Raw genomic sequence first — 27,663 nt, 5'->3', positions numbered from 1 at the left:
TGCATCTCTTACCAACAGAGCCACACCACTGCCAATGCCTTCCTGCCTGTCCTTTCAATACAAAGTACATCCTTTGATGTTAAGCTCCCAACTATGGCCTCTTTCAGCAACGACTCAATGATGCCTCCAACGTCATATTGACCAACCTCTAATTGCACCACGAGTTCGTCCACCTTATTCTGAATGCTATGCACATTTAAATACAGCATGTTCAGTCCTGCATTCTTCGTCCTTTTGAATTTTACCTCTGTGGTACAATTTAACTCTTTGTTCTGACTGGATTTGTACTTAATCATTGGCTTGTCCTTCCTTACATTCATGTTATACCCATCATCTACTTGTAAACCTGCTGGCTCATCCTCAGCTCTATCATACTGGTTCCCACACCCCTGCCATTTTAGCTTAAACCACTCCAAACAGCTCTAGTAAATCTGCCCGCAAGAATATTGGGCCCCCTCAGATTCAAGTGCAACCTGTCCCTTTTCTATAGGTCCCACCTGCACCAGAAGGGGTCCCAATTATCCAGAAATCAGAATCCATGCCTCTGCTCCAATTCTTCAGCCACACATTTATCAGCCACCTCATTCTATTCCTATCTTCACTGTCGTGTGGCACAGGCAGCAATCCTGAGATTATTACCCTTGAGGTCCTGCTTCTCAGCTTCCTTACTAACTTCCTGTATTCTTTTTTCAGGACCTCTTCCTTTTTTCTTCCTATGTCATTGGTACCAATATGTGCCACGACTTCTGACTGCTCACCCTCCCTTTTTAGGATATTGTGGATGTGTCCAGAAACATCTTGGACCCCTGGCACCTGGGAGGCAAACTACCATCTGTGTTTCCTTTTTGCGTCCACAAAATCGCTTATCTGCCCCTCTGACTACGGAGTCCCGAAACTGCTGCCATCCTCTTCAATTCCTACCACAGAGCCAGACTCAGTGCCAGAGGCATGGCTGCTGTTGCTTCCCCCAGGTTGGTCCCCCCCTGCTTCCCCAACAGTACTCAAAATGGATTACTTACTGTTGAGGGGGACGGGCACAGCAGTGCTCTCCACTATCTGACGTTCCCCTTTCCCTCTCCTGCCAGTCACCCATTTATCTATGTCCTGTAGTCTTGGGCGACTACTTCCCTGTAACTCCGGTTTATCATTGCCTCACTTTCCCTGACAAGTGAAGGTGCTTGAGCTGCAGCTCCAGTTTCCTAACTCGGTCCCTAAGGTGTTGCATCTTGATGCACCTGGTGCAGATGTGGCCATCGGGGAGGCTAGGAGTCTCCTGGAAATCCCACAACTGAGACCCAAAACAGAACTCTGACTCTGTAGACAAACCCACTATTCTGTCTGGAGTTGAATAAGAAATTAACTTGCGTAGATTCTGTCAGTGCTCGCCGAAGCCCTGTTTGAGCCAAAGCCTTCCTACTCTGACTCAGGCTACTCTGACAATGTCTGTTCCCACGACGGCCGCTCCACTAGGTGGTACCTCTCTTTTATAGACTGGGTTTCCTGTTGAAAATCTTTGTCGGACTTGCGTGGGAACACTCCTGTTGTGTTCCTGTTGTGTTTTACTGTTGTATCATTAAAGAAATAAATTTTAATTATAGATGATACAGTAGCTTGGATTATTCTTGAAAACATTTTGATAAAGAGATAAAGATTAGCTTAAACATGAGAAATTCTGCAGATGCTGGAAATCGAAAGCAGCACACAAAATGCAGGATGAACTCAGCAGGTCAGGCAGCATCTATGGAAATGAATAAACAGTCACAATGTCAGGCCGAGACCCTTTTTCAGGACTAAAAAGAAAGGGGAAGATGCCAGAAGAAAAGCGGGGTGGGGGTGGCGGGGGTGAGGATTGCTAGAAGTTGATAGCTGAAGCCAGATGGGTTGGAAAAGTAAAGGGCTGTAGAGAAAGGAATCTAATAGGAGAGAAGAGTGGACCGAAGGAAAAAGGGAAAGAAAAAGTAGGAGGCCAGAATGGGGAATAAAAGAAGAGGGACAGGGGGAACAAAATTTATGGAAGGAGAAATCAATATTCCTGCACAAACAAGAGAAAATCTGCAGATGCTGGAAATCCGAGCAACACACACAAAACGCTGGAGGAACTCAGCAGGCCAGGCAGCATCTGTGGAAAAAAGTACAGTCAACGTTCAGACCGAAGCCCTTTGGCAGGACTGGAGAAAAAAAGCTGAGGAGTGGATTTGAAAGGTGAGAGAGAAACACCAGGCAATAGGTGAAATAGAGGGGGAGGGATGAAGCAAAGAGTTAGGAAGTTGATTGGTGAAAGAAAACAGAAGGCCATGGAATAAAGAAAAGTGGGGGGTGGAGCACCAGAGGGAGGCGATGGGTGGGCAAAGAGATAACATGAGAGAGGGACAAGGGGATGGGAAATAGTGAAGGAGGGGAGGCATTACTAGAAGTTTGAGAAATCGAAGTTCAATCCACCAAGTTGGAGGCTACCCAAACGAAATGTAAAGTGCTTTTCCTCCAACCTAAGTGTGCCCTTATCCTGACAGTGCAGGAGGCCATGGATGGACATATCGGAATGGGAATAAGAAGTGGAATTAAAATGGATGGCCACTGGGAGATCCCGCTTGTTCTGGCAGACGGAGTGTAGATGCTTGGTGAACCAGTCTCCCAACCTACATCAGGTCTCACCAATATACAAGAGGCTACACCGGGAGCACCAAACACAGTATATGACCCCAACAGACTCAGGTGAAGTGTTGCCTCACCTGGAAGGACTGTTTGGGGCCCTGAATAGTAGGGAGGGAGGAGGTGTATGGGCAGGTGTAGCACTTACTCCGTTTGCAAGGTTAAGTGCCCGGAGGGAGATCAGTGGGGAGGGACGGATGGACAAGGGAATCACATAGGGAGCGATGTGGGAGAGGGAATGATGTGTTTGGTAGTGGGATCCAGCTGGAGGTGGCGGAAGTTTTGGAGAATTGTGTGCTGGATGCAGAGGCTGGTGAGGTGGTAGGTGAGGACAAGAGGAACCCTATCCCTGGTAGCGTGGTGGGAGGATGGAGTAAGAGCAGACATGCTTGAAATGGAAGAGATGTAGTTGAGGGCAGCGTTGATGGCGGAGGAAGGGAAGCCCCTTTCTTTGAAAAAGGAGGACATCTCCTTCATTCTAAAATGAAAAGCCTCATCCTTAGAGTAAATGTGGCAGAGACAGAGGAATTGAGAGAAGGGAATGTCCTTTTTACAAGTAGCAGGGTGGGATGAGGTATAGTCCAGGTAGCTGTGAGAGTCCATAGGTTTATAACAGACATCGGTGGATAAGCTGCCTCCAGAGATAGAGACAGTGAGATCGAGAAAGGGAAGGGAAGTGTCAGAAATGGACCAGGTGAAAATTGGAGGCAAAGTGGATGAAATCGACAGTTCAGCACAGTGCAGATAGCAGTTGTCGATGTGGCGTAGGAAATGTGTGGGATGGTCACCAGTGTAGGCTTGGAACATAGACTGTTCTACATAGCCAACAAACAGGCAGGCATAGCTGGGACCCATGCGAGTGCCCATGGCTACCCCTTTTGTTTGAAGGAAGTGGGAGGACCCAAAGAAGAAATTATTTGGAGCAAGGACAAGTTCCACTAGGAGGAAGACAGTGGTGGTGAAGGGGAACTAATTGGACCTGGTGTCCAGAAAGTTGGGTCTGGTGTCCAGAAAGTCCATTCCATCAGTTAGGAGACTACCCAGACAGAATATAAGATGGTACTCCCCAACCCTGAGAGTGGCCTCATCATTGCACAAGAGGAAACCATGGACCTACATGTCGGAACAGGAATCAGAATTAAAAGGTCTGACCACCAGGAAGTTCCTGTCATAAGGAGGTGGCTGGGAATGGACCCAAGTGCAAGACACAGACACTGAAGTACTAGGGACAGGACTAGGATACAGGCTGAGGGCAAGGACGTGGACACGAAAACCGGGAACCCGGAACAGGACTGGACAAGAGAGCTAGGATCCCGGGCTTGGACTCCGAGCCAGAGACTGGAGAAGGACCCAGTACCTGGGTCTTGCCTCTGGCTCAGACCCCAGAACCAGGCAAGGACGAGGCTTGGCAGGCAGGCAGGACGAGGCTGGAGTCTTCAGGCTTGAGGCTAGAGGCGAGGCTTGGCAGGAGGCAGGAGGCTGGAGTCTACAGGCTTGAGGCTAGAGGCTAGAGACTTGAGGCAAGGCTTGGCAGGAGGCAGGAGAATGGTCTTCAGGCTTGAGGCTAGGCAGGAGGCTGGAGTCTTCAGGCTTGAGGCTAGGCAGGCTCCTCCTGGGCAGGGCGCAGTTCACCTGGGCAGGGCACAGTACTCCCGGGCGAGGCGTGGATTACCACCCGACGGAGGCATGGAACAGGAAGGGACAGACCCAACCGCAGGTAACGACAAGACGGCCTGGCTTACCCGACGGAGGCAAGGGACAGGAAGGGACAGAACCGACCGCAGATAACGGCAATGGTTTCAGCATGGACTAGATGGGCTGAAGGGCCTGCATCTGTGCTGTACTTCTCTATGAAGTGGTCGTATAATTTACAACTGGTCTCATTAATGTAGAGGAAGCCGTATCGGGAGCACCTGACACAATAGACAACTCCAGCAGATTAGCTTTATTTGTCATATGTAAATCAAATTATACGGTGAATTTCTTCCTTTGTGTCAATAACCAATGCAATCCAAGGATGTGCAGGGGGCAGTCTGCAAGTGTCACTATGCTTCCGGCACCTCATATCGTGCCCACAATTCACTAACCATAATTATGCATCTTTGAAATGTGGCAGGAAACCAGAGCACCCAGAGGAAACCCATGCAATCATAGGGATAGCATACAAACACTTTACAGAGCACAGGGGAGAACTGAACCCTGATCACTGGTGCTGTAACTTTATTTCTAAATGATATTATAATTTCAGTTATAGATGGTACAGTAGCTTGGATTATTCTTGAAAACATTTTGATAATGCGAAAAGTTTAGCTTTATTTGTCACATGTACATCAAAACATACAGGTATCTTTCAAACGAATTGGAGCACCAAGTAATCAAAGAAGCATAGCTAAAATGGAGAGAGGAAATGTAGAGCAAACAATTGTCATGAATTACAGTGGATATTTAAGCAGTTACTAGGAGGAGGCATTTCTAGGGATGTACCCATCCTCAACAATGGTGTGGCCCAACAGGTGCGTATGAAATGTTAAGATGATGATTTTGCAGCTATTTCTGAGTTGACTTCTCAACTCAGATCAACAAGTGCTGAGTTGCTGATCTATCTTGGCTTCCTGATGAGATGCCCAATATCATAAAGCTATCATCAGTCAAATTGATTCACTCCACATAATACCAAGAAGCAGCACATGAGACAAGAATGGTATGGAATTAGATACAAGGTGATTGAAGTGCAGGAGATCTGCATTCTACTGCCTGTGACATCTCTATATAAGCTGATCAGTACTGTTAAAGCACCTGCATCCAGCCGATAATTTGGACTTCCCTTGTAAGTCCTGACCATAGAACACGTGAAAAGTGCACTGTGGCCATTTCCCACCCCATCTGTCTGTACTCATTCATCAGCAGAGTAATGGAAAGTGTCTGTAGCAATTTGACAGGCAGCATTTATTCACCAGTACCTTATTCACCAAAGCTCACTTTGTGGTCTGCCAGGGGCACTCATCTATAGACTTTATCACTGCCTTGATCCAGGCACGGACAACAGAACAGAATTCTAAAGATATGGCCAAACTGGGCAAAACTGTGTCGATGGGCAAAAACTTCCAATGGTTTTTGTATGAAAATGGCTGTGGATGTTGGGGGTTAACCATCCTACCCTAGGACATTGCGATAGGCATTTCTCATACTCGTGTAGGAGTTTACTTCATAGTAGGAGTTTCTTGTGCTGTATTACTTAATAAAAGTTATTAATTAATACTCCATTGATTTAGGCCCTTTAGCCCAACACATCCATGCCGATCATGCTACCCACCCAGCTAATCCCAATTTCCTGCGTTCAGCCCATTTCCCCTAAGGCATTCCCCATTATTGACCTATCCAAGTGCTTCTTAAATGATACTATTGGACCTGCATCAACCACTTTCTCTGGAAGCTTGTTCTAAATACTCACCATATTGTGCATTGAAAAATTACCCCTCAGGCTTCCTTTTAAATCTTTTCCTTCTCATCCTTAATCTATGCCTCCTAGTTTTGGACTCCCCTATCCTGAAAAAAAGACTGTTACCATCCACCTTAGCTATGTTTCTCATAAATATTTTCATAAGGTCACCCCTTAGTCTCCTATGTTCCAAGGAACAAAGACCAGGCCTAATGAACCTCTCCCTGACATGCAGGCCCTTGAGTCATGACAACATCCTTTATAAATCTTTTCTGCAGTCTTTCAAATTTAAGCATGTCTTTCCTATAGCAGGGTGACATAAACTACATGGTGTTCCAACTGCGGCCTCACCATTGACTTATACAACTGCAAAAATTATAAAAATTATAGACCAGTTAGCCTGACATCGGTGGTGGGGAAAATGCTAGAGTCAGTTATCAAAGATGTGATAACAGCACATTTGGAAAGCAGTGAAATCATCGGACAAAGTCAGCATGGATTTGTGAAAGGAAAATCATGTCTGACGAATCTCACAGAATTTTTTGAGGATGCAACTAGTAGAGTGGATAGGGGAGAACCAGTGGATGTGGTATACTTGGATTTTCAAAAGGCTTTTGACAAGGTCCCACACAGGAGATTAGTGTGCAAACTTAAAGCACACGGTATTGGAGGTAAGGTATTGATGTGGATAGGGAATTGGTTGGCAGACAGGAAGCAAAGAGTGGGAATAAATGGGACCTTTTCAGAATGGCAGGCAGTGACTAGTAGGGTACCGCAAGGCTCAGTGCTGGGACCCCAGTTGTTTACAATATATATTAATGACTTAGACGAAGGAATTAAATGCAGCATCTCCAAGTTTGCGGATGACACGAAGCTGGGTGGCAGTGTTAGCAGTGAGGAGGATGCTAAGAGGATGCAGGGTGACTTGGATAGGTTGGGTGAGTGGGCAAATTCATGGCAGATGCAATTTAATGTGGATAAATGTGAAGTTATCCACTTTGGTGGCAAGAACAGGAAAACAGATGGTGGCCGATTAGGAAAAGAGGAGGTGCAATGAGACCTGGGTGTCATTGTACACCAGTCATTGAAAGTGGGCATGCAGGTACAGCAGGTGGTGAAAAAGGTAAACGGTATGCTGGCATTCATAGCAAAAGGATTCGAGTACAGGAGCAGGGAGGTTTTACTGCAGTTTTACAATGCTTTGGTGAGATCTCACCTGGACTATTATGTGCAGTTTTGCTCCCCTAATCTGAGGAAAGACATTCTTGCCATAGAGGGAGTATAAAGGAGGTTCACCAGATTGATTCCTGGGATGGCAGGATTTTCATATGATGAAAGACTGGATCAATTAGGCTTATACTCGCTGGAATTTAGAAGATTGAGGGGGGATCTTATTGAAACGTATAAAATTCTAAAGGGATTGGACAGGCTAGATGCAGGAAGATTGTTCCCGATGTTGGGGAAGTCCAGAACGAGGGGTCACAGTTTCAGGATAAAGGGGAAGCCTTTTAGGACCGAGATGAGGAAAAACTTCTTCACACTGAGAGTGGTGAATCTGTGGAATTCTTTGCCACAGGAAACTGTTGAGGCCAGTTCATTGGCTATATTTAAGAGGGAGTTAGATATGGCCCTTGTGGCTAGGGGGATCAGAGGGTATGGAGGGAAGGCTGGTGCAGGGTTCTGAGTTGGATGATCAGCCATGATCATAATAAATGGCGGTGCAGGCTGAAAGGGCCAAATGGCTGACTCCTGCACCTATTTTCTATGTTTCTGTGTTTCCAAAAAGGCCAGCAATATCATGAGGGATCCCACCCACTCTGTTCATGGACTGTTTGTCCCACTCCCATCAGGCTATATAGCATCCACATCAGGGCCACCAGACTCAATGTCAGTTTTACTTTCCCCAAGAAGTAACGCTGTTCAACGCCTCCACCCACTAACCCCACCCCACCACACTGCCCGGCATCACTATTTTATCATTCCCTGTTAGAGTCTCCTTACATACAGAAATTCCTGCACCTAGTATCACTTTGTGTACATACAATCAATCTATGTATATAAGCTATCTTATGTATTTATATTTATTGTGGATTTTTATTAATACTGTGTGTTTTTTTTTGTTTAATCAGATCTGGACTAACAATTACTTCATTCTCCCATAACACTTGTGTACTGGTACTGAAAATTACATTAAACAGTCTTTAATCTTGAACATCATGACCCATCCATCTTCAGGTACTTTATCAATAAGATTCCTTCCATCCTAAAATTATTGATAGAAGGAAAAAGAAACAAATTGAAATACAAAGACACAACCCTGCTGGTAGAGACAAAAATGTGTACTATTTTCACCCCACACCCACTATGATCTCTCTGTCTTTAGCCTTTTCTACGTTGCTGCAATAATGATCATCTCAAGAAGATTGCCTCACCTTCCATCTGGGCACATTAAAGCCCTTAGAACCCGATATCAAATTTAACATCCTTTTTGTGTTTTTTTTAATGCTGCATCAGATCCAGCATAACAATAATTTCCTTCTCATTTACACTCATGTGTTGAAGAATGACAATAAACAATCTTGAAGCTTGACTCTTCATCCTCTCTGAACAGATATGCTGAACTAATACCCAATCCATTCTTCAGCTAGAGTAGTCCTATGCCAGCCTTCCCCACAGATAGCCCCTTTCTGCATATACACTCAGTGACAATTTACTGGGTTCCTTCTGTACCTAATAAAATGACTACTTGAATGTAGGTTCTTCACCTTCTGCTGCAGTAGCCCATCCACTTAAAGGTTCGAAGTGTTGTGCGTTCACAGATGCTCCTCTACACACCACTGATGTGACAGTAACATTTGACATACTGTCATCTTCCTGTTTAGTTGACCAGTCTGGCATTCTTCTCTGACGTTTGGATGTTCATTAACAAGGCATTTTCACTCACAGAGCTACTGCGCACTGGATAACTTCTGTTTTTCGCACCATTCTCTGTAAAATATAGACTGCCATTTGTGAAAATCCTAGAAGATCAGCAGTTTCTGAGATACTCAAATCACCCCGTCTGGCACCAGCAATCATTCCACAGTTAACGTCACTTAGATCACATTTCTTATCTATTCTGATGTTTGGTCTGAACAACAACTGAACCTCTTGACCATGTCTGTATGCTTTTATGCATTGAGTTGCTATCATATTATTGCATAATTATATATTAGCATTATCTAATGCAAATACATTATCTGTTGCACCTGGATAGGTACATGAAGGGGTGGGCCTTAGGAGATACTTGCATAGGCTCGTTGGACTGGATAGGCCTGTTACTGTGCTGTATCTCTAAATATATAAATAAACTGAACCAATCTTGTATCTTACAGAAGTGGGGAAGATTGGAAAAGAAGTCGACTCGTTTTGAACAACAGAATTTTTGCACAGAGCACTACCCAACAGTTCGTGCCCCTTTTCAATGAAGTGGTACTGGATTTTGTGTCCATGGTTCACAAAGAAGTTGAGAAAAGTAGAAGTGGTTACTGGAGAGCTGATCTCTCAAACAATCTCTTCAAATTTGCACTTGAATGTAAGGATACAATATTGCCTATTGGTTATTCTAATACAGTTGCATTGTAGCTTTTATGAAATCATTCTTCTAACTTATTTCAACTGTTCTCAATTGAAGTTCAAGATTATTGTCATCTAAGGCAACTGACTCTACATATACACAACTAGATAAAACAACATTCCTCTGGACCACGGTGCATCTACAATACATATATCACACAAAGTACATAAAACAAAGTGTTACCACAAATAAGTTAATAAAATATAATTTAAAATGCACCTGAAGTAAGTTTAAAATACTTTTTACTGACATAACTGGCAAGCTATAGTATTCATTGTGAATAATATTTTGGGAATTGAATATGTCCTGCCTCTGCAAAGCTCCGCTATGGTGGGGAACAGTGGGTACCTACATCATACTTGTTGGATCCTGATGTTTTAAATATGAGATTCTTTGGGAGTCAAGAATGAGGCATAAAACATTTTCTGTGAAACACCTTGGAACGTTTGGATGTTCAGTTTAGTGTGGGGGAAAGTATTATTTCACATCTTTCTGTAAATTTAGTATTATTTAATTTCACGCATGCTCTTGCAGTAATGTCTGAATTTCTGAATAGGTGTATGGCAGCTGGTGGAGACATACATCATCTATATGATGATGCCATTTTAAAAATCTAAAAATGTGGACCCCATGGTCTTAATTTTAACTCTTGGCCATCTATGGCAATCAGTCTCAATTGTCATCCAGTTAGCACAACGCTCTCTGGATTGGTATTACTTATGCTGGGGTCATCTATTGTGTATGATACTCCCAATGAGACCTCCTCTACATTGGTGAGACCCATTGTAAATTGGGAGACCACTTCATCAAGCATTTCTTCTCCATCCACCAAAAGCGGAACTTCCCAGTGGCCAAAATTTTTAATTCCTGTTCCAACTTGTTGATTCATAGCCTCCATTCATGCCATGATGAGGCCACCCTCGGGGTGGGGGAGCAGCACCTTGTTTTCTGTCTGGCTAGCCTCCAACCTGATGGCATGAATATCAATTTCTCCTTCTGGTAAAAAAAAATCCTTCCCCCTCCACTCTTCTTCTATGCCCCACTCTGGCCTCTTACTTCTTTTCACCCGCCTATCACCTCCTCCTGGTTCCCCTCCTCCTTCCCTTTCTCCCATAGTCCACTCTCCTCTCCTATGAGATTCCTTCCTTTCCAGCCCTTTACCTTTCCCACCCACCTGGCTTAACCCATCATCTTCTAGCTATCCTCCTTTCCCCATCCTCCCCACCTTTTTATTCCGGCATCTTCCCCCTTCTTTTCCAGTCCTGAAGAAGGGTCTCAGCCCGAAATATTAATTTCCATAGATGCTGCCTGAGCTGCTGCATTTCTCTAGCATTTTGTGTGTGTTGCTTTCATTTCCAGCATCTGCAGAATCTTGTGTTTATGGGTAACTATAGTCATCTAAATTTCTGCCACTTTTCATGAACCTTGCCTCTTCTTTTTAATATTACATCTACAACATGCAAAGGACAGCATTGTACGGAGTTCGCTAGCAGTCCTGACACTGCAGACAAACTTATTGTGGAAAGAACTGGGGGTAGAGGTCCCACAGCCAGCACAATATGGAGATGTTCTGCTACCACTAGTCTACACCACCCCAATGTGGGTCAGCAACTTTGCACCAACCTGAATCTGGTGAAACACCAGTTATATTCAAAGGAACCCAGGTGGACTTCTAGCTGTCAATTGATTCCTTTTGTTGTTCTCCTTCAGTATAAACAAGGCCATTTTACCTCCCCATATCCCTACAGTGTCGATGGTTCATGCAGAGTCACAAAATACTAATGAACGATTTTCAATGTCCAATTTTTCTTGTAGCAATCTGTTACGTACTATATGGAGAACGCCTTGACTTACTGCAAGGCAAGTATAACGAGGCATCTCAGAAGTTTATCGATTCTGTTGCCATGATGTTCCAATCTACACCAACAATGCTCTATATTCCTCCTAGTCTGATGAAGTCAATCAATTCGAAAGCCTGGCAGCAACACATAGGCTCATGGGACAGTATCTTTGAACATGGTAAGAGAAAATGGGAATATTTAATCTGCATATTTTCTAGTTAAATTACTATTTCTGATTATATAAACTAACAACTACTGTTTTTAATTCTGCACTGCTCCTTCTTGCAGTCTCTATAAGGCTATAAGACATTGGATCAGAATTAGGCAACTCAGTCTGTTAAGTCTGCTCTACTGTTCTGACATGACTGATTTATTATCCCTTTCAATCCTATTCTCCTGCCTTCTTCTCGTAACCTTTGATGTCCTTACTAATCAAGAACCTCCACTTTAAATATACCCAATGATTTGGCCTTCACAGCTAGCTGTGGTCAATGAATTCCACAAAGTCACCACCCGCTGGTTAAAGAAATTCCTCTTCATCTCTGTTTTAAAGGGACGTTCTTCTATTCTGATGCTGTGCTCTCTGGTCCTAGACGCATCCTCTATAGGAAACATCCTCTCCACATCCACTCTATCTAGGATATTCAATATTCAATAAGTTTTAATTAAATCACCCTTCATCCTTTTAAACTCTTGCAATGTAAAAAGGGGACAAAATAGAAAAGGGTGATGAACATAGGACTGAAGGTGTTATATTTGAATGCACGCTGTATAAGGAATAAGGTAGATGAACTTGTAGCACATTTAGAGACTGGCAAGTATAACGTGGGTATCACTGAATTGTGGCTGAAAGAAGATTATAGTTGGGAGCTTAGCGTCCAAGGTTACACATTGTATCGGAAGGACAGGCAAGTAGGCAGAGGGGGGGGGGGTGACTGGGTGAGAAATGAAATCAAATCATTAGAAAGAAGTGACAGAGTTGTAAGGTGTTGAATCATTGTAGGTAGAGAAAAGGAACTGCAAGGGTAAAAAGACTCTGGTGGGAGTTATATACAGTAGCAAAGATGCGGTATACAAATTACAAAGGGAGATAGAAAATGCATAACAAAAGGGCACTGTAATGATAGTCATGGGGCATTTCAATATGCAGGTAGATTGGGAAAATTAGGTTGGTGCTGGACCCCAAGAGGTCCAATTTGTAGAATGCCTATGACAAGGCTTTTTAGAGCAGCTCATGATTGAGCCCATTAGGAGATCAATTATTCTGGATTGGGTGTGTGCAATGAACTGGAATTGATTAGCGAGCTTAGGGTAAAGAAATCCTTAGTGGAGAGTGATCATGATATGGTCGAATTCACCCTAAAATTTAAGAAGGAGAAGCTAAAGTCATATGTATCATTATTACAGTGGGGTAAAGGAAATTACAGAGGCATGAGAGAGGAGTTGGCCAAAATTGATTGGAAATGAACACTGGCAGGGATGACAGCAAAGCAGGAATGGCTGGAATTTCTGGAAGCAATTCGGAAGGCACAGGATAGATACATTCTAAAGAGGAAGAAGTATTCTGAAAGCAGGATAACACAACTATGACTGACAAGAGAAGTATAAGCCAATATAAAAGCCAAAGAGAGGGCATATAATAGAGAAAAAAATTGGGAAGCTTTTAAAAATCAACAAGACAACAAAAAGAGGTCATAAAAAAGAAAAGATGGAATATGAAGGTAAGCTAGCCAATAATATTAAAGAAGATACCAAAGGTTTCTTCAGATATATAAAGTGCAAAAGAGAGGTGAGAGTAGATATTTGACCACTGGAAGATGATGCTGGAGAGGTAGTAATAGGGGACAAGGAAATGGCAGACAAATTGAATAAGTATTTTCCATCAGTCTTCACTGTGGAAGCCACCAGCAGTATACCAGACGTTCAAGATTGTCAGGGGATAAAAGTGAGTGAAGTTGCCATTACAAAGAAGGTGCTCGGGAAACTGAAAGGTCTGAAGGTAGATTAATAACCTGGACTAGATGGTTTGCATCCTAGGGTTCTGAAATAGGTGGATGAAGAGTTTGTAGAGGCATTAGTAACAATCTTTCAAGAACCAATAGATTCTGTCATGGTTCCAGAGGACTAGAAAATTGCAAATGTCACTCCACTTTTCAAGAAGGAAGAGAGGCAGAAGAAAGGGAATTATAGGCCAGTTAGTCTGACCACAGTGGTTGGATGATGTTGGAGTCGATTGTTAAGAATGTGATTTCAGGGTGGTTGAAGGCACATGATAAAAGGGTGGTGGGTGTGTAGAACACACTGCTGGGTGGTAGTAACGCAGATACATTAGGGATGGGAAAATTAATCTCGGTTGCATATGATGACGTAGGTACTTTGATAATAAAATTTACTTTGAACTTTGAACATTTAAGAGATTCTTAGATAGGCAAATAGATAAAAGAAAAATATAGTGCTGTGTGGGAGGGAAGGGTTAGATTATACTTGGAGTAGGTTAAAAGGTTGGCACAACATTGTGGACTGAAAGGCTGTTGTACTATTTTATGTTCTAAGAATGAAGCAGTGAAAAGACTAGTGTGTTTAGTCATGGTTAAGACACTGAATTGTTCATTCATTGATGTCATATTCTCCATTTTCACTCTCAGCCAATACCTATATACAGAAAGCATACAGGCAATTTCAGCAGGGACTCATAAATGAGCATGCATACCCCGGCGTTGTTACAGAGCTATTGCTGCAAGACGTTCTTTCTTTTGAAGACATCAGAGCCAGTGTAACAGACGTCATGACAGGCGCAGTCGACACAGTAAGAAAGAAATGTGCTTTCAATTATGATTTATAATGCCAATCCCATGGTGAGTGGGGGGAGGAGAGGCATCATTGTTAACACTGATTAACTGGGCTCTAGAAACTTGCACTCATTCCTCAATCACATTTTATTTACTTATACATAAGGAGAACAGCTTGGCCTATATCACCACAATATTCTTAAGTATGAACAGAGTAATGCTATTTTTATACAGGATTGACGTGTAGTTATGGATACTGACCATTTGGTAACCTGTGCATGTTTAAATTCCTTATTTGCATGCTCAATCACCATATATAATACAAACGTTAAAAGTCAATAGAGACTACAAGCTAACAATTTATGATACTTCGAAGTCAGTAAAATAATTGCCCCTAGTCGGTGTGTGCTTTGCATCCTTCCATTACATCTTTATCTTTTCTCAGTATGCCACGTGGGTGCAAGTGCGAAGAGAATCTGTGCACAGGTTCTTGCCTAGGATGAACGCACATTCCCAATAAACTATCCATGCCTGAACCTTGCATTAACCCTCAGCTTACTGCAACTTCCACATCATAAATACTAGTATGGAGCAGTTGGACAGAATGGCCTTTTCTCCTACTGTAGTTCACAAACTGTGATGTGTCTATGGGCAGTGCATAGGAGATCTCAATGTGCAAAGATTATGCAAGAGTGGATTTGTAAAATCTTTGGTGCAAACAGAGGACATAGAGAAACAAAGGTTTGGTCAAGGAAACAATAAACCATTAAAAACTGCATATTAAGATTCAAGTTTATTTATACCATGTACATCGAAACATATAGTGAAATGTGTTGTTTACCTGAACAACCAACATACCTAAGGATGTGTTTGGGAGCAGCCCACAAGCATTGCCGTACATTCCAATGCCAACAAAGCATACCCACAATGCTCAGCAGAGAACTACAAAAAGCAAAGGTGGGGAGTATGTTTCATGGTGAACAATGGTTGGTATGACCCATGTGGTGCGCAACACCCTCAAATCCTTTTCCTCCTTGGATCTGGAGTACATTATGCTGCTATGTCAACCTTTCTGGCTGCCTAGAGAATTCACATCTGTTGTTATTACAGCTGTGTACATCCCACCACAGGTTGATATTAACCTGGCTCTGAATAAACTTTGCGAAACCATCAATATCCATGAAACCACACAACCAGAGGCTGCTTTCATCATTGCTGGAGACTTTAACCAAGCATCGCTGACCAGAGTTTACCCGAAGTTCTGCCAGCACATCGAGGTGAGCACACAGGGAGGAAGCATACTCCACCACCGCTACTCTCCCTTTCGCAATGCCTACAAAGCAATTCTTCGCCCTCCATTTGGAAAGTCTGACCATTCCTCCATCTTGCTCCTGCCTGCCTACAGAAGCCTTGGATAAGCAGTTCAGTGTGTGTTGTTCTCAGCACAAGGGATAAAGCCTTCACCTCCGGAGACCAACAGGAACTCAAGAGATGCCACTATGATTTCCATAGAGCTATCAAGGTGGCAATGGCAACACAGGGACAAAATCCAGTTACAACTCTGTAACAATGACTGCACACCATCGCAGACGTCAAGAGGAAACGCAGCAGTATTACCAATGTTGCCATCTCACTCCAGGACGAGCTAAATATTTTATGCTTGATTCAAGGTTGGTAGGACTGAACCCCCAGGGAGAGCTGGTAATAAGCTCTGCACCTTGGCCATCTCCAAGGCTGAGGTATGTAGAACATTCTAATGTGCTAGCAGCCACAGGGCAGCAGGGCTGGATGGCATCCCAGGGCATGTCTTTAAATTGTGCTGAACAGCTGGCTGGTGTGTTCACGGACATTTTTAATTTTTCCCTCTCCCAGTGTGTAGTGCCCTCCTGTTTCAAATCATCCATCGTCGTCCCACTGCCTAAGAAAACTAAGGTAGCATGCCTGAACGATTGGCGCCCTGTCGTACTCATTTCAATTATAAGCAAATGCTTTGAGAGGCTGGTTAAAGACTATATCTGCAGCAGGCAACCATTGACATTGGACCGATGATCTCACCTGCACTGTACACGCCGGCTTTGTGGCAAAAGAAGCACAACAGCATCTCTTCCACCTCAGGCGACTGAAGAAGTTCAGCATGGGCCCCTAAATCCTCAAGACCTTCTACAGGGCACCATTGAGAGCATACTGACTGGCTGTATCACTGGATGGTATGGGAACTGCACCAACCTAGATCGCTTCAGAGAGTGCATCTGTGGATGTGAACTTCCCTCCATTGAGGACATTTATAGCAGCAGGTATAGAAAAAAAGGCCTGAAAGATCATTGGTGACACTAGTCATCCCAATCATAAACTGTTTCAGCTGCTTCTGCCTGGCAAATGCTACCGCAGCATTAAAGCCAGGACCAACAGGCTACGGAACAGCTTCTTTCTACAAGCCATTGGACTTTTAAATTCACATGTCTGTACATTGCAATGCAGTCATAACGCAAAGATTTTTACTCCCTTGCGTAGTGGGATGGATGTAAGATTTTAAATAAATTCTAAATTCACTTCAAGGTTCGATGTGTTGTGCATTCAGAGACGGTCTTCTTGTACACTACTGTTGTAACGCGTGGTTATTTGAGTTACTGGTGTCTTCCTGTCAGCTTGAACCAGTCTGACCATTCTCCTATGACCTCTCTCATTAACAAGGTATTTATGCCCACAGAACTGCCACTCACTGGATGCTTTTTATTTATCACACCATTATCTGCAAACTCTAGAGAATATTGTGTGTGAAAATCCCAGGAGATCAGCAGTTCTGAAATGCTCAAATTCCCCTGTCTGACATCAGCAATCACTCCACATAAAGACACTTAGGTCACATTTCTTCCCCATTCTGATGTTTGGTTTGAACAACTGAAACTCTTGACCATGTCTGTATGTTTTTATGTATGGAGTTGCTGCCACGCGATTGGCTGATTAGATATTTCATTAACGAGCAGGTATATAGGTGTACCTAATAAAGTGGTCATTGCATGTATGTACATACACAAGAATTTGAGTAAGTCATACTCAGAAATAAAGGGCAGAGGTTTGAAAATAAGATCACATTGAGGAAGAAACGGTGAAATAGAGAAGTAGACAAAAGGATTTAAAATTACGAACATTTTCAGTAATTGAAAGGTCAATTTCAAGTTCTTAGATGAATAATCTAACTGTGAACAAGATAATGTTTAGGTTTTTGTTTAAATCAAGATAAATATCAGTCGTACTCTTTTATTCAATCCTGAAACAGACGTCTACTACCTTACTATGGGCAATGTATGAGCTTGCCAAACATCCCCATATTCAGAAGAATTTACGCTCTGAGATTATGGAAGCCCACCAGAAATCAGAAGGTGACCTACTGAAGATGCTAAAGTTAGTGCCGCTCCTCAAATGTGTGCTGAAGGAAACACTGAGGTAAGAAGCTGCTCGAAGTTAAGGAAAACCACAAGATATAGGATCAGAATTAGGCCATTTGGCCATTCCATCATAGCTGGCTTATTTTCCCTCTCAAACCATTCGCCTACCTTCTCCCCATAACTGGTGATACCCTTGCTAATCAAGATTGTACCAACCTCCACTTTAAATATACCCAATCATAGGCACTGCATCGGTATGTTCCATTGAGGCAGGGAAAGGATGGTAGGGTAAAAAGAACCATGGTGTACAAAGGATATAGAAAATCTGGTTCAGAAGAAAAGAAAACCTTATGAAAGGTTCAAGAAACTAGGTACTATTAGAGTTCTAGAAAATTACAAGGGTGGCAGGAAGGAGCTCAAGAATGAAATTAGGAGAGCTAGAAGGGGCCATGAGAAGGCCTTGGTGGGCAGGATTAAGGAAAACCCCAAGGCACTCTGCAAGTATGTGAAGAGTAAGAGGATGAGCCATGTGAGAATAGAACCAATCAGCAGTGAGAGTGGAAACCTGTGCTTAGAGCCAAAGGAGGTAGCGGATTAATGAATGAATATTTGCTTCAATATCCATCAGTGAAAAGGAACTTGGCAATCGTGGGGATATCTTACAGTGGACTGAAATGCTGGAGTGTATAGACATTAAGAAAGAGGATGTGCTGGAATTTTTGAAAGATATTAAGTTAGTTAAGTTCCAGGACCGGACGAGATATACCCCGGGCTACTGTGGTAAGCGAGGCAGGAGATTTAATTTCCAGGAAATTATAGACCAATGAATCTTACTTCAATAGTAGGCAAGTTGTTGGAGAAGATCCTGACAGGCAGGATTTATGAGCATTTGGAGAGAGATAATTTGATTAGTGATAGTCAGCATGGCTTTGTCAAGGGCAGGTCATACCTTATGAGCCTGATTAAATTCTTTGAGGATGTAACAAAACTCATTGATGAAGGTAGAACAGTAGATGTACTGTATATGGATTTCAGTAAGGCATTTGATAAGTTTCCCCATGCAAGGCTCATTCAGAAAGTAATAAGACATGGGATCCAAGGAGACCTTGCTTTGTGGATCCAGAATTGGCTTGACCACAGAAGGCAAGGGGTGGTTGTGGATTGTTCGTATTCTGCATGGAGGACGGTGGCCACTGGTGTTCCGTAGTGATCTGTTCTGGGACCCTTACTCTTTGTGATTTTTATAAATGTTCTGGATGAGGAAGTAGAAGGGTGGGTTAGTAAGTTTGTTGATGACACAAAAGTTAGGGATGTTGTGGATAGTCTGGAGGATTGTGAGGTTACAGCGGGACATCAACAGGATGCAGAACTGGGCTAAGAAATTCAACTCAGATAAGTATGAAGTGGTTAATTTTGGTAGGTCAAATTTGAAGACAGAATATAATATTAATGGTAAGACTCTTGGCAGTGTGGAGGATCAGCGAGATCTTGGGGTCCATTTCCATAGGACACTCAAAGCTGCTGCACAGGTTGACAGTGTGGTTAAGGAGGCATATGGTGTGTTGGCCTTCATCAGCCATGGGATTGAGTTGAAGAGCAGTGAGGTAATGTTAAAGCTGTATAGGACCCTAGTCAGACCCCACTTTGAGTACTGTGTTCAGTTCTGGTCACCTCATTACAGGAAGGATGTGGATACTATAGAGAGCGCAGAGGAGATTTACAAGGATGTTGCCTGGATTGGAGAGCATGCCTTATGAGAATAGGTTGAATGAACTTGGCCTTTTCTCCTTGGAGCAATGGAGGATGAGAGGTGTCTAAGATGATGAAAGGCATTGATCATGTGGATAGCCAGAGGCTTTTCCAGGGCTGAAATGGCTAACACGAGGGGGTATAGTTTTAAGGTGCTTGGAAGTAGATACAACGGGGATGTCAGAGGTAAGTTTTTCACACAGAGAGTGGTGGGTACGTGGAATGCGCTGCCAGCGGCAGCAGTGGAAGCGGATACAATAGGGTCTTCTAAGACACTCTTAGATAGGTACATGGAGCTTAAAAAATTAGAGGGCTACGTGGTAGGGAAATTCTAGGCAGCTTTGAGAGTAGGTTACATGGTCGGCACAACACTGAGCCGAAGGGCCTGTAATGTGCTGTAGATTTTCTATGTTCTAATCACATGGCCACCACAGTTATCTGTGGCAATGAATCCCACAGATTCCCTACCCTCTGGCTAAAGAAATTTCACTGCCTCTCTTCTAAAGGGACGTCCTTCTATCATGAGGTTATGTCCTCTGATCCTAAAATCTCCTATAGTTGGAAACATCCTCACCACATCCTCTTTATCTAGGCCTTTCAATACTCGATAGGTTTCAAAGAGATCCCCCTCATTCTTCTGAACTCCAGCTCAGAGCCATCAAATGCTCCACATACATTAATCCTTTCATAAGACCATCAGACATAGGAGCAGAATCAGGCGATTTGGCCCATTGATTCCGCTCTGCCATTCAATCATAGCTGATCCTCATCTCCCCTCCTCAGCTTCACTCCCCGGCCTTCTCCCCATAACCTTTGATGCCATGTCCAATCAAGAACCTATCAAGTTCTGCCTTAAATACACCCAGCGACAAGGCTCCACAGCTGCCTGTGGTAATAAATTCAACAAATTCACCACCCTCTAGCTAAAGAAATTTCTCTGCATCTCTGTTTTAAGTGGATGTCCCTCTATCCTGAGGCTGTGCCCTCTTGTCCTAGACTTCCCCACCATGGGAAACATCCCTTTCACATTAACTCTCTCTAGGCCTTTCAACATTCAAAAGCTTTCAATGAGATCTCCCCTCATCCTTCTAAATTCCAACGAGTACAGATCCAGAACCATCAAACGTTCCTCATATGATAACCCTTTCATTCCCAGAATCATCCTTGTGAACTTCCTCTGAACGCTCTCCAATGCCAGCACATCTTTTCTTAGATGAAGAGCCCAAAACTGTTCACAATACTCAAGGTGAGGCCTCACCAATGTCTTATAAAGCCTCAGCATCACATCCCTGCTCTTGTATTCCAGACCTCTTGTAATGAATGCTACCATTGTATTTGTCTTCCTCACCCCTACTCAACCTGCAAGTTAACCTTTAGGTTGTTCTGCACAAGGACTCCCAAGTCCCTTTGCATCTCAGATTTTTGGATTTTCTCCCCGTTTAGAAAATAGTTCGCACATTTATTTCTACTACCAAAGTGCATGACCATGAATTTTCCAACATTGTGTTTCATTTGCCACTTTCTTGCCCATTCTCCTAATCTGTCTGAATCCTTCTTCATCCTACCTATTTCCTCAACACTACCTGACCCTCCACCAATCTTCGTATCATCTGCAAACTTGGCAACAAAGCCATCGATTCCATCATCTAGATCACTGAGCTACATCATTAAAAGAATGGTCCCACCATCGAACCCTGTGGAACACCACTAGTCACTGGCAGCCAACCAGAAAAGGATCCTTTTATCCCCACTTGCTGCCTCCTACCAATCAGCCAATGCGCTAACCATGCCAGTAACCTTCCTGTAATACCATGGGCTCTTAACTTGGTAAGCAGCCTCATTGTGGCACCTTGTCAAAGGCCTTCTGAAAGTCCAAATATATAACGTCCACTGCAAACCCTTTATCTATCCTACTTGCGATCTCCTCAAAGAATTGTAATAGGTTCGCCAGGCAAGATTTTCCCTTAAGGAAACCATGCTGACTTTGTCCTATCTTCTCCTTTGTCACCAAGTACTCCATAACCTCATCTTTAACAGTTAACTCTAACATTTTCCCAACCACAGAGGTCAGGCTAACTGGCCTATAATTTCCTTTCTGTTGCCTTCCTCCTTACTTATAGAGTGACATCTGCAATTTTCCAGTCCTCTGGCACCATGCCAGAGTCCAATGATTTTTGAAAGATCATTACCAATGCCTCCACAATCTCTACCGCTACCTATTTCAGAACCGTAGGGTGCAGTTCATCTGGCCCAGGTGACTTATGTACCCTTAGGTCTTTCAGCTTTTTGAGCACCTTCTCCCTTGTAATAGTAACTACACTCACTTCTCTCCCCTCACACCCTACAACATCTGGCACACTGCTAGTGTCTTCCACAGTGAAGACTGACACAAAGACTCACTTAGTTTATCTGCCATCTCCTTGGCTCCGTTATTATTTCTCCAGCCTCATTTCTAGCAGTCCTATATCTACTCTAATCTCTCTTTTATTTTTTATATACTTGAAAAAAGTTTCACTATCCACTTTGATATTGTTTGACAGCTTGCTTTCATATTCCATATTTTCCCTCCTATTGATTAATTTAGTTGTTTGCTGTAGGTTTCCAAAAGCTTTCCAATCCTCTGTCTTCCTACTAATTTTTGCTTTGTTGTATACCCTTCTCTTTTCCTTTTACATTAGCTTTGACTTCCCTTGTCAGCCACGGTTGTACTATTATGCCGTTTGAGTATTTCTTTGTTTTTGGAATACATCTGTCCTGCAACTTCCTCATTTTTCCTAGAAACTTGCGACATTGCTGCTCTGCTGTCATCCCTGCCAGCATCTCCTCCCAATTTACTTTAGACAACACCTCTCTCATAACACTGTAATTTCCTTTGGTCATAGTCATAGTCATAGTCATACTTTATTGATCCCGGGGGAAATTGGTTCTCGTTACAGTTGCACCATAAATAATAAATAGTAATAGAAATAGTAATAGTAATATTACTATTAGTAAATAGTAATAGTCATAGAAATAATAAATAGTAATAGAATAGTAATAGAAAATAGTAATAAATAGTTAAATAGTATTATGTAAATTATGCCAGTAAATTATGAAATGTTCAGGACCAGCCTATCGGCTCGGGGTGTCTGACCCTCCAAGGGAGGAGTTGTAAAGTTTGATGGGCACAGGAAGGAATGACTTCCTATGACACTTTGTGTTGCATCTCGGTGGAATGAGTCTCTGGCTGAATGTACTCCTGTGCCCACCCAGTACATTATGTAGTGGATGGGAGACATTGACCAAGATGGCATGCAACTTAGACAGCATCCTCTTTTCAGACACCACCGTGAGAGAGTCCAGTTCCATCCCCACAACATCACTGGCCTTACAGATGAGTTTGTTGATTCTGTTGGTGCCTGCTGCCCCAGTACACAACAGCACTGAAATACTGTTATGGCAGACTTTACTTTCTCCCTATCAAATTTCAAATTGAAATCGATCACATTGTAATCACTGTCACCTAAGGGTTCTTTTACCTTACACTCCCTAATCACGTCCAGTTCATTACATAAGGCCCAATCCAGTATAGCTGATCCCTTAGAGGGTTCAATGACAAACTGCTCTAAAAAGCCATCTTGTAGATATTCAACAAACTCACTCTCTTGGGATCCATTTCCAGCCTGATTCATTCTCATAAACCCCCTCTGGACCCTCTCCAATGAAAGCACATCTTTCTTACATAGAGAACCAAAACCTGCTGATAATACTCCACAGCAACACACAGAATGCTGTAGGAACTCAGCAGGCCACTCAGCATTTTGGGTATGTTGCTCTGCATTTTCTTCATCTGCAGAATCTCTTGTGTTCACAATACTTCAAATATGGTCAGAGCAGTGCCTTGTAAGTCTCACAAAAGCTATTCTTCAAATTTGCAAGGCATTTTGAGGAGGTAGAACTGTGCTAAAGTCCCCATCAACTGGCAAATAGGGTTCCCTTCTGGTCCCAACCCCAACTTTAATAAGTTTGTTCAGTTCTGATCTCATTGCAGAATGAATTTGAAGGCTTTGGGGGGGAGAATGCAGAGGAGGTTCATCTGGATGCTACCTGCATTAAAGGTCACAGTTCAAAGTAAATTTATTATCAAAGTACGTATATGTCACCATATACTATCCTGAGATTCATTTTCTTGCTGGCATTCACAATAGAACAAAGAAATGCAATAGAATCAATGAAAAACCATACACGAAAGCTGATATGTATCCAATGTGCAAAAGAAGGCAAACTGCAAATACGAAAACAAATAAATAAAACACAACACTTAGAACATGAGTTGTGGAGTCCTTGAAAATGAGTCTGTAGGTTGTGTAATCAGATTAGTGCTGAGGTGAGTGAAGCCACACTAGTTCAGCAGCCTGCTAATTGAAGGGAAATGACTGTTCCTGAACCTGGTAGTATGGAACCTAAGGCTTCTTCCGGATGGTAGCAGCATGTAGAGAACATGGCCTGGATGGTAGGGGTCCTTGATGATGGTCTTTTTTTGTGGTAGCACTCCTTGTAAATGTGCTCAACGGTGGGGAGGGCTGTTCCTTTGACGGACTGAGCTGTAACTACCATGATTTGTAAGCTTTTCTGTTCTTGGGCTTTGGGCTTTCCATATCAGGCCGTGATGCAACCAGTCAGCACACTCTCCATTGTGCATTTATAGAAGTTTGTCAGTGTTTTAGATGACGTGCTGAAACTTCTAAGAAAGTAGAGGTGCTACTGTGCCTTCTTTGAAATAGCACTTAAGTGTGGTCCCAGGACAAATCCTCTGATATGATAATACCAAAGAATTTAAAGTTACCAACCTTCTCTATCTCCAATCCCCGAAAGAGGACTGGCTCATGAACCCCCAATTTCTTCCTCCTGTAGTTTTGCTGATGCCGAGTGAGGGGTAAGAGATTAGTGAGTATTAGCTATAAAGAGAGAAACATAGAAAACCTACAGCACAATACAGACCCTTTCGCCCACAGTGCTGTGCCAAACTTGTACTTACTTTAGAGATTACCTAGGGTTATCCATAGCCCTCTGTTTTTCTAAGCATATCTACCTATCCAAGAGTCTCGTAAAAGACCCTATTGTACCTGCCTCCACCACAGTCGACAGCAGCCCATTCCATGCACCCACCACTCTCTGCGTTTTATATAATAAAAAAAACTTACTCCTGACATCTCCTCTACACCCATTTCCAAGCACCTTTAAAACTGTGCCCTCTCATATTAGCCAACTCAGCCCTGGGAAGAAGCCTCTGACCATCCACATGATTAATGCCTCTCATCATCTTATACACCTCTATCAGATCACCTCTCATCCTTTGTCATTCCAAGGAGAAAAGGTCAAGTTCACTCATATGGTTTCCACGGCCTTCCTGTAGTGAGGCGACCAGAACTGAGCACAGTACTCCAAGAGGGGTCTGACCAGGGTCCTATGTAGCTGTAACATTAGCTCTCGGCTCTGGAACTCAGTCCCACGGTTGATGAAGGACAATATACCGTATGCCTTCTTAACCACACAGTCAACCTGCGCAGCAGCTCTGAGTGTCCTATGGACTCAGACACAAAAATCCCTCTGATCCTCCACACTGCCAAGAGGCTTACCATTAATACTATGATCTGCTATCATATTTGACCTACCAAAATGAACCACCTCACACTTACCTGGGATGAATTCCATCTGCCACTTCTCAGCCCAGTTTTGCATCCTATCGATATCCCGCTGTAAACTCTGACAGCCTTCCACTATCCACAACGCCCACAACCTTTGTGTCATCAGCAAATTTACTAACCCATCCTTCCACTTCCTCATCCATATCTTTTATAAAAATCACAAAGAGAAGGGGTCTCAGAACAGATCCCTGAGGCATACCACTAGTCACTGACCTCCATGCTGAATATGACCCGTCTACAACCACTCTTTGCCTCCTGTGGGCAAGACAGATCTGGATCCCCTTGGATCCGACACCTCCTTACTTTCTCAATAAGCCTTGCATGGGGTACCTTATCAAATGCCTTGCTGAAATCCATATACACTACATCTACTGCTCTTCCTTCATCAATCTGTTTAGTCACATCCTCAAGAAATTCAATCTGGCTCGTAAGGCACGACCTGCCTTTGACAAAACCATGCTAACTATTCCTAATCATACTATGCCTCTCCAAATGTTCATAAATCCTGCCTGTCAGGATCTTCTCCATCAACTTACCAACCACTGAAGTTAGACTCACTGGTCTATAATTTCCTGGGCTATCTCTACTCCTTTTCTTTAATAAGGGAACAACATCTGCAACCCTCCAATCCTCCAGAACCTCTCCACCACATCTATATGCTCAAGCTTTTCAGTCCACTGTAAGTCATCCCTACAATCATCAAGGTCCTTTTCCGTAGTGAATACTGAAGCAAAGTATTCATTAAGTACCTCCACTATCTCCTCCAGTTCCATAGACACTTTTCCACTGTCACACTTAATTGGTCCTATTCTGTCATGTCTAGTCCTCTTGCTCTTCACATACTTGTAGAATGCCTGACATTTTCCTTAATCCTGCTTGCCAAGGCCTTCTCATGACCCCTTCTGGCTCTCCTAATTTCATTTTTAAGCTCATTCCTGCTAGCCTCATAATTTTCTAGATCTCTATCATTACCTAGTTTTTTGAACCTTTCATAGCTTTTCTTTTCTTCTTGACTTGATTTTCAGCTGCCTTTGTACACCATGGTTCCTGTACCCTTCCATTCTTTCCCTGTCTCATTGGAACATACCTCTGCAGAATGCCAAATATCCCCTGAACATTTGCCACATTTCCCTAAGAACATCTGCTCCCAATTTATACTTACAAGTTCCTGCCTGATAGCTTCATGTTTCCCCTTACTCCAATTCAACATTTTCCTTAACTTGTCTCCTCTTATCCATCTCCAAAGCTATGGTAACGGAGATAGAATTGTGATCACTATCTCCAAAATCCTCTCCCACTGAGAGACCTGACACCTGACCAGATTCATTTTCCAATACCAGATCAAGACCAGCCTCTCCTTTTGTAGGCTTATCTACATATTGTGTCAGAAAGCCTTCCCGAACACACCTAACAAACTCCACCCCATCTAAACACCTTGCTCTAGGGAGATGCCAATCAATACTGGGGAAATTAAAATCTCCCACCACAACAACCCTGTTATTATTGAAAGGTTAGACGGTTTTCTCTGGAGTGTTGGAGACTGATGGGAGACCCAAAACAAGTATATAAAATAGGGTAGACATACAGTGTTTCTTTCCTAGGGTCGAAATGTCAAATATGGAGGGAAGAGCTGTAAGGTGAGAGGGAGAAAGTTAAATGAGATGTGTTGGCCAAGTTATTTTATACAGAGAGTAGCAATTGACTGGAATGCACTGCCAAGGGTGGTGGAAGGAGAAATGATAATGGTATTTGAGAGGTATTTAAGCACCTGGACCTTAAGGGAATAGAGGGATATGGATCATGTTCAGGCAGATAAGATTAGTTTCATTTCTGATCATGATCGGCAGTCATTGTGGGACAAACAACCTTTTTCTGTGCTGTACTGTCCTATGTTGTAAGAAAATGCAAAGCAGTACCTTGCAGAGCATCATGAAATGGGTAAAATTAACTCATTGACACATTTAAAGTTTTATACATGATGCACTGTGGTTAATGTTAACAACTTTCATGTAAATCCCCAATCAAATTTATTCTAAGATTGGCTCACTTACCTTGTCATACTTTGTGGGGTACTTAAACCCATAAAATGTTTCCTCACCCGTCTAGACAATAGACTAGAACAAACTAAAACTCGGTGATAAGAATGTAGAAGAGTGAAACACTCGTTTAACACCTGCAATCTCCTGTATTCAACTGTCTGAACGAGGTAAATGCAATCCAAAAATACTTTGATTCAATTGCACCATTGAACTATGGTTTAATGGCTCTTTCCAGGGATATTTAGGAGGCAACTACACTGCTTAGGTCTGGAATTACACTAAGGCCTAGACCAGGTAGATTTCCTTCCTGGAGAATGAGAATCACAGCCCACTGTCTCTCTGTTGAGAAGGATGTTGCAACAGTCCCATTTCCTCAAAATGTCCTAAGAATTTGAAATATTAGACTTTTTTATGACAAGCTAGTACTTTCATTGGTGATCATTACTGATGCTATTTTTCTTTTCCTCT

At 42.9% G+C, this 27,663-nt stretch overlaps 1 protein-coding gene across 2 annotated transcripts in view; it reads left to right on the top strand.

Annotated features, from left to right (window-relative positions):
- Positions 1 to 27,663, top strand: part of LOC134358347 (cholesterol side-chain cleavage enzyme, mitochondrial-like) — a 44,580-nt gene that overhangs the window by 6,922 nt on the left and 9,995 nt on the right. For both annotated transcript variants that reach the window (XM_063070470.1, XM_063070469.1), the window contains exons 3-6: positions 9,463 to 9,662; positions 11,520 to 11,723; positions 14,191 to 14,351; positions 17,612 to 17,778. In XM_063070470.1, coding sequence (XP_062926540.1) covers positions 9,463 to 9,662; positions 11,520 to 11,723; positions 14,191 to 14,351; positions 17,612 to 17,778 — 732 coding nt within the window. The remainder of the gene's footprint in view (positions 1 to 9,462; positions 9,663 to 11,519; positions 11,724 to 14,190; positions 14,352 to 17,611; positions 17,779 to 27,663) is intronic.

This window comes from Mobula hypostoma, chromosome 18, assembly GCF_963921235.1.
Source record: "Mobula hypostoma chromosome 18, sMobHyp1.1, whole genome shotgun sequence".
Classification (NCBI taxonomy): Eukaryota; Metazoa; Chordata; class Chondrichthyes; order Myliobatiformes; family Myliobatidae; genus Mobula; species Mobula hypostoma.
Note: the sequence above shows the minus strand (reverse complement) of the source record. Positions and strands in the feature narration are given on the sequence as shown.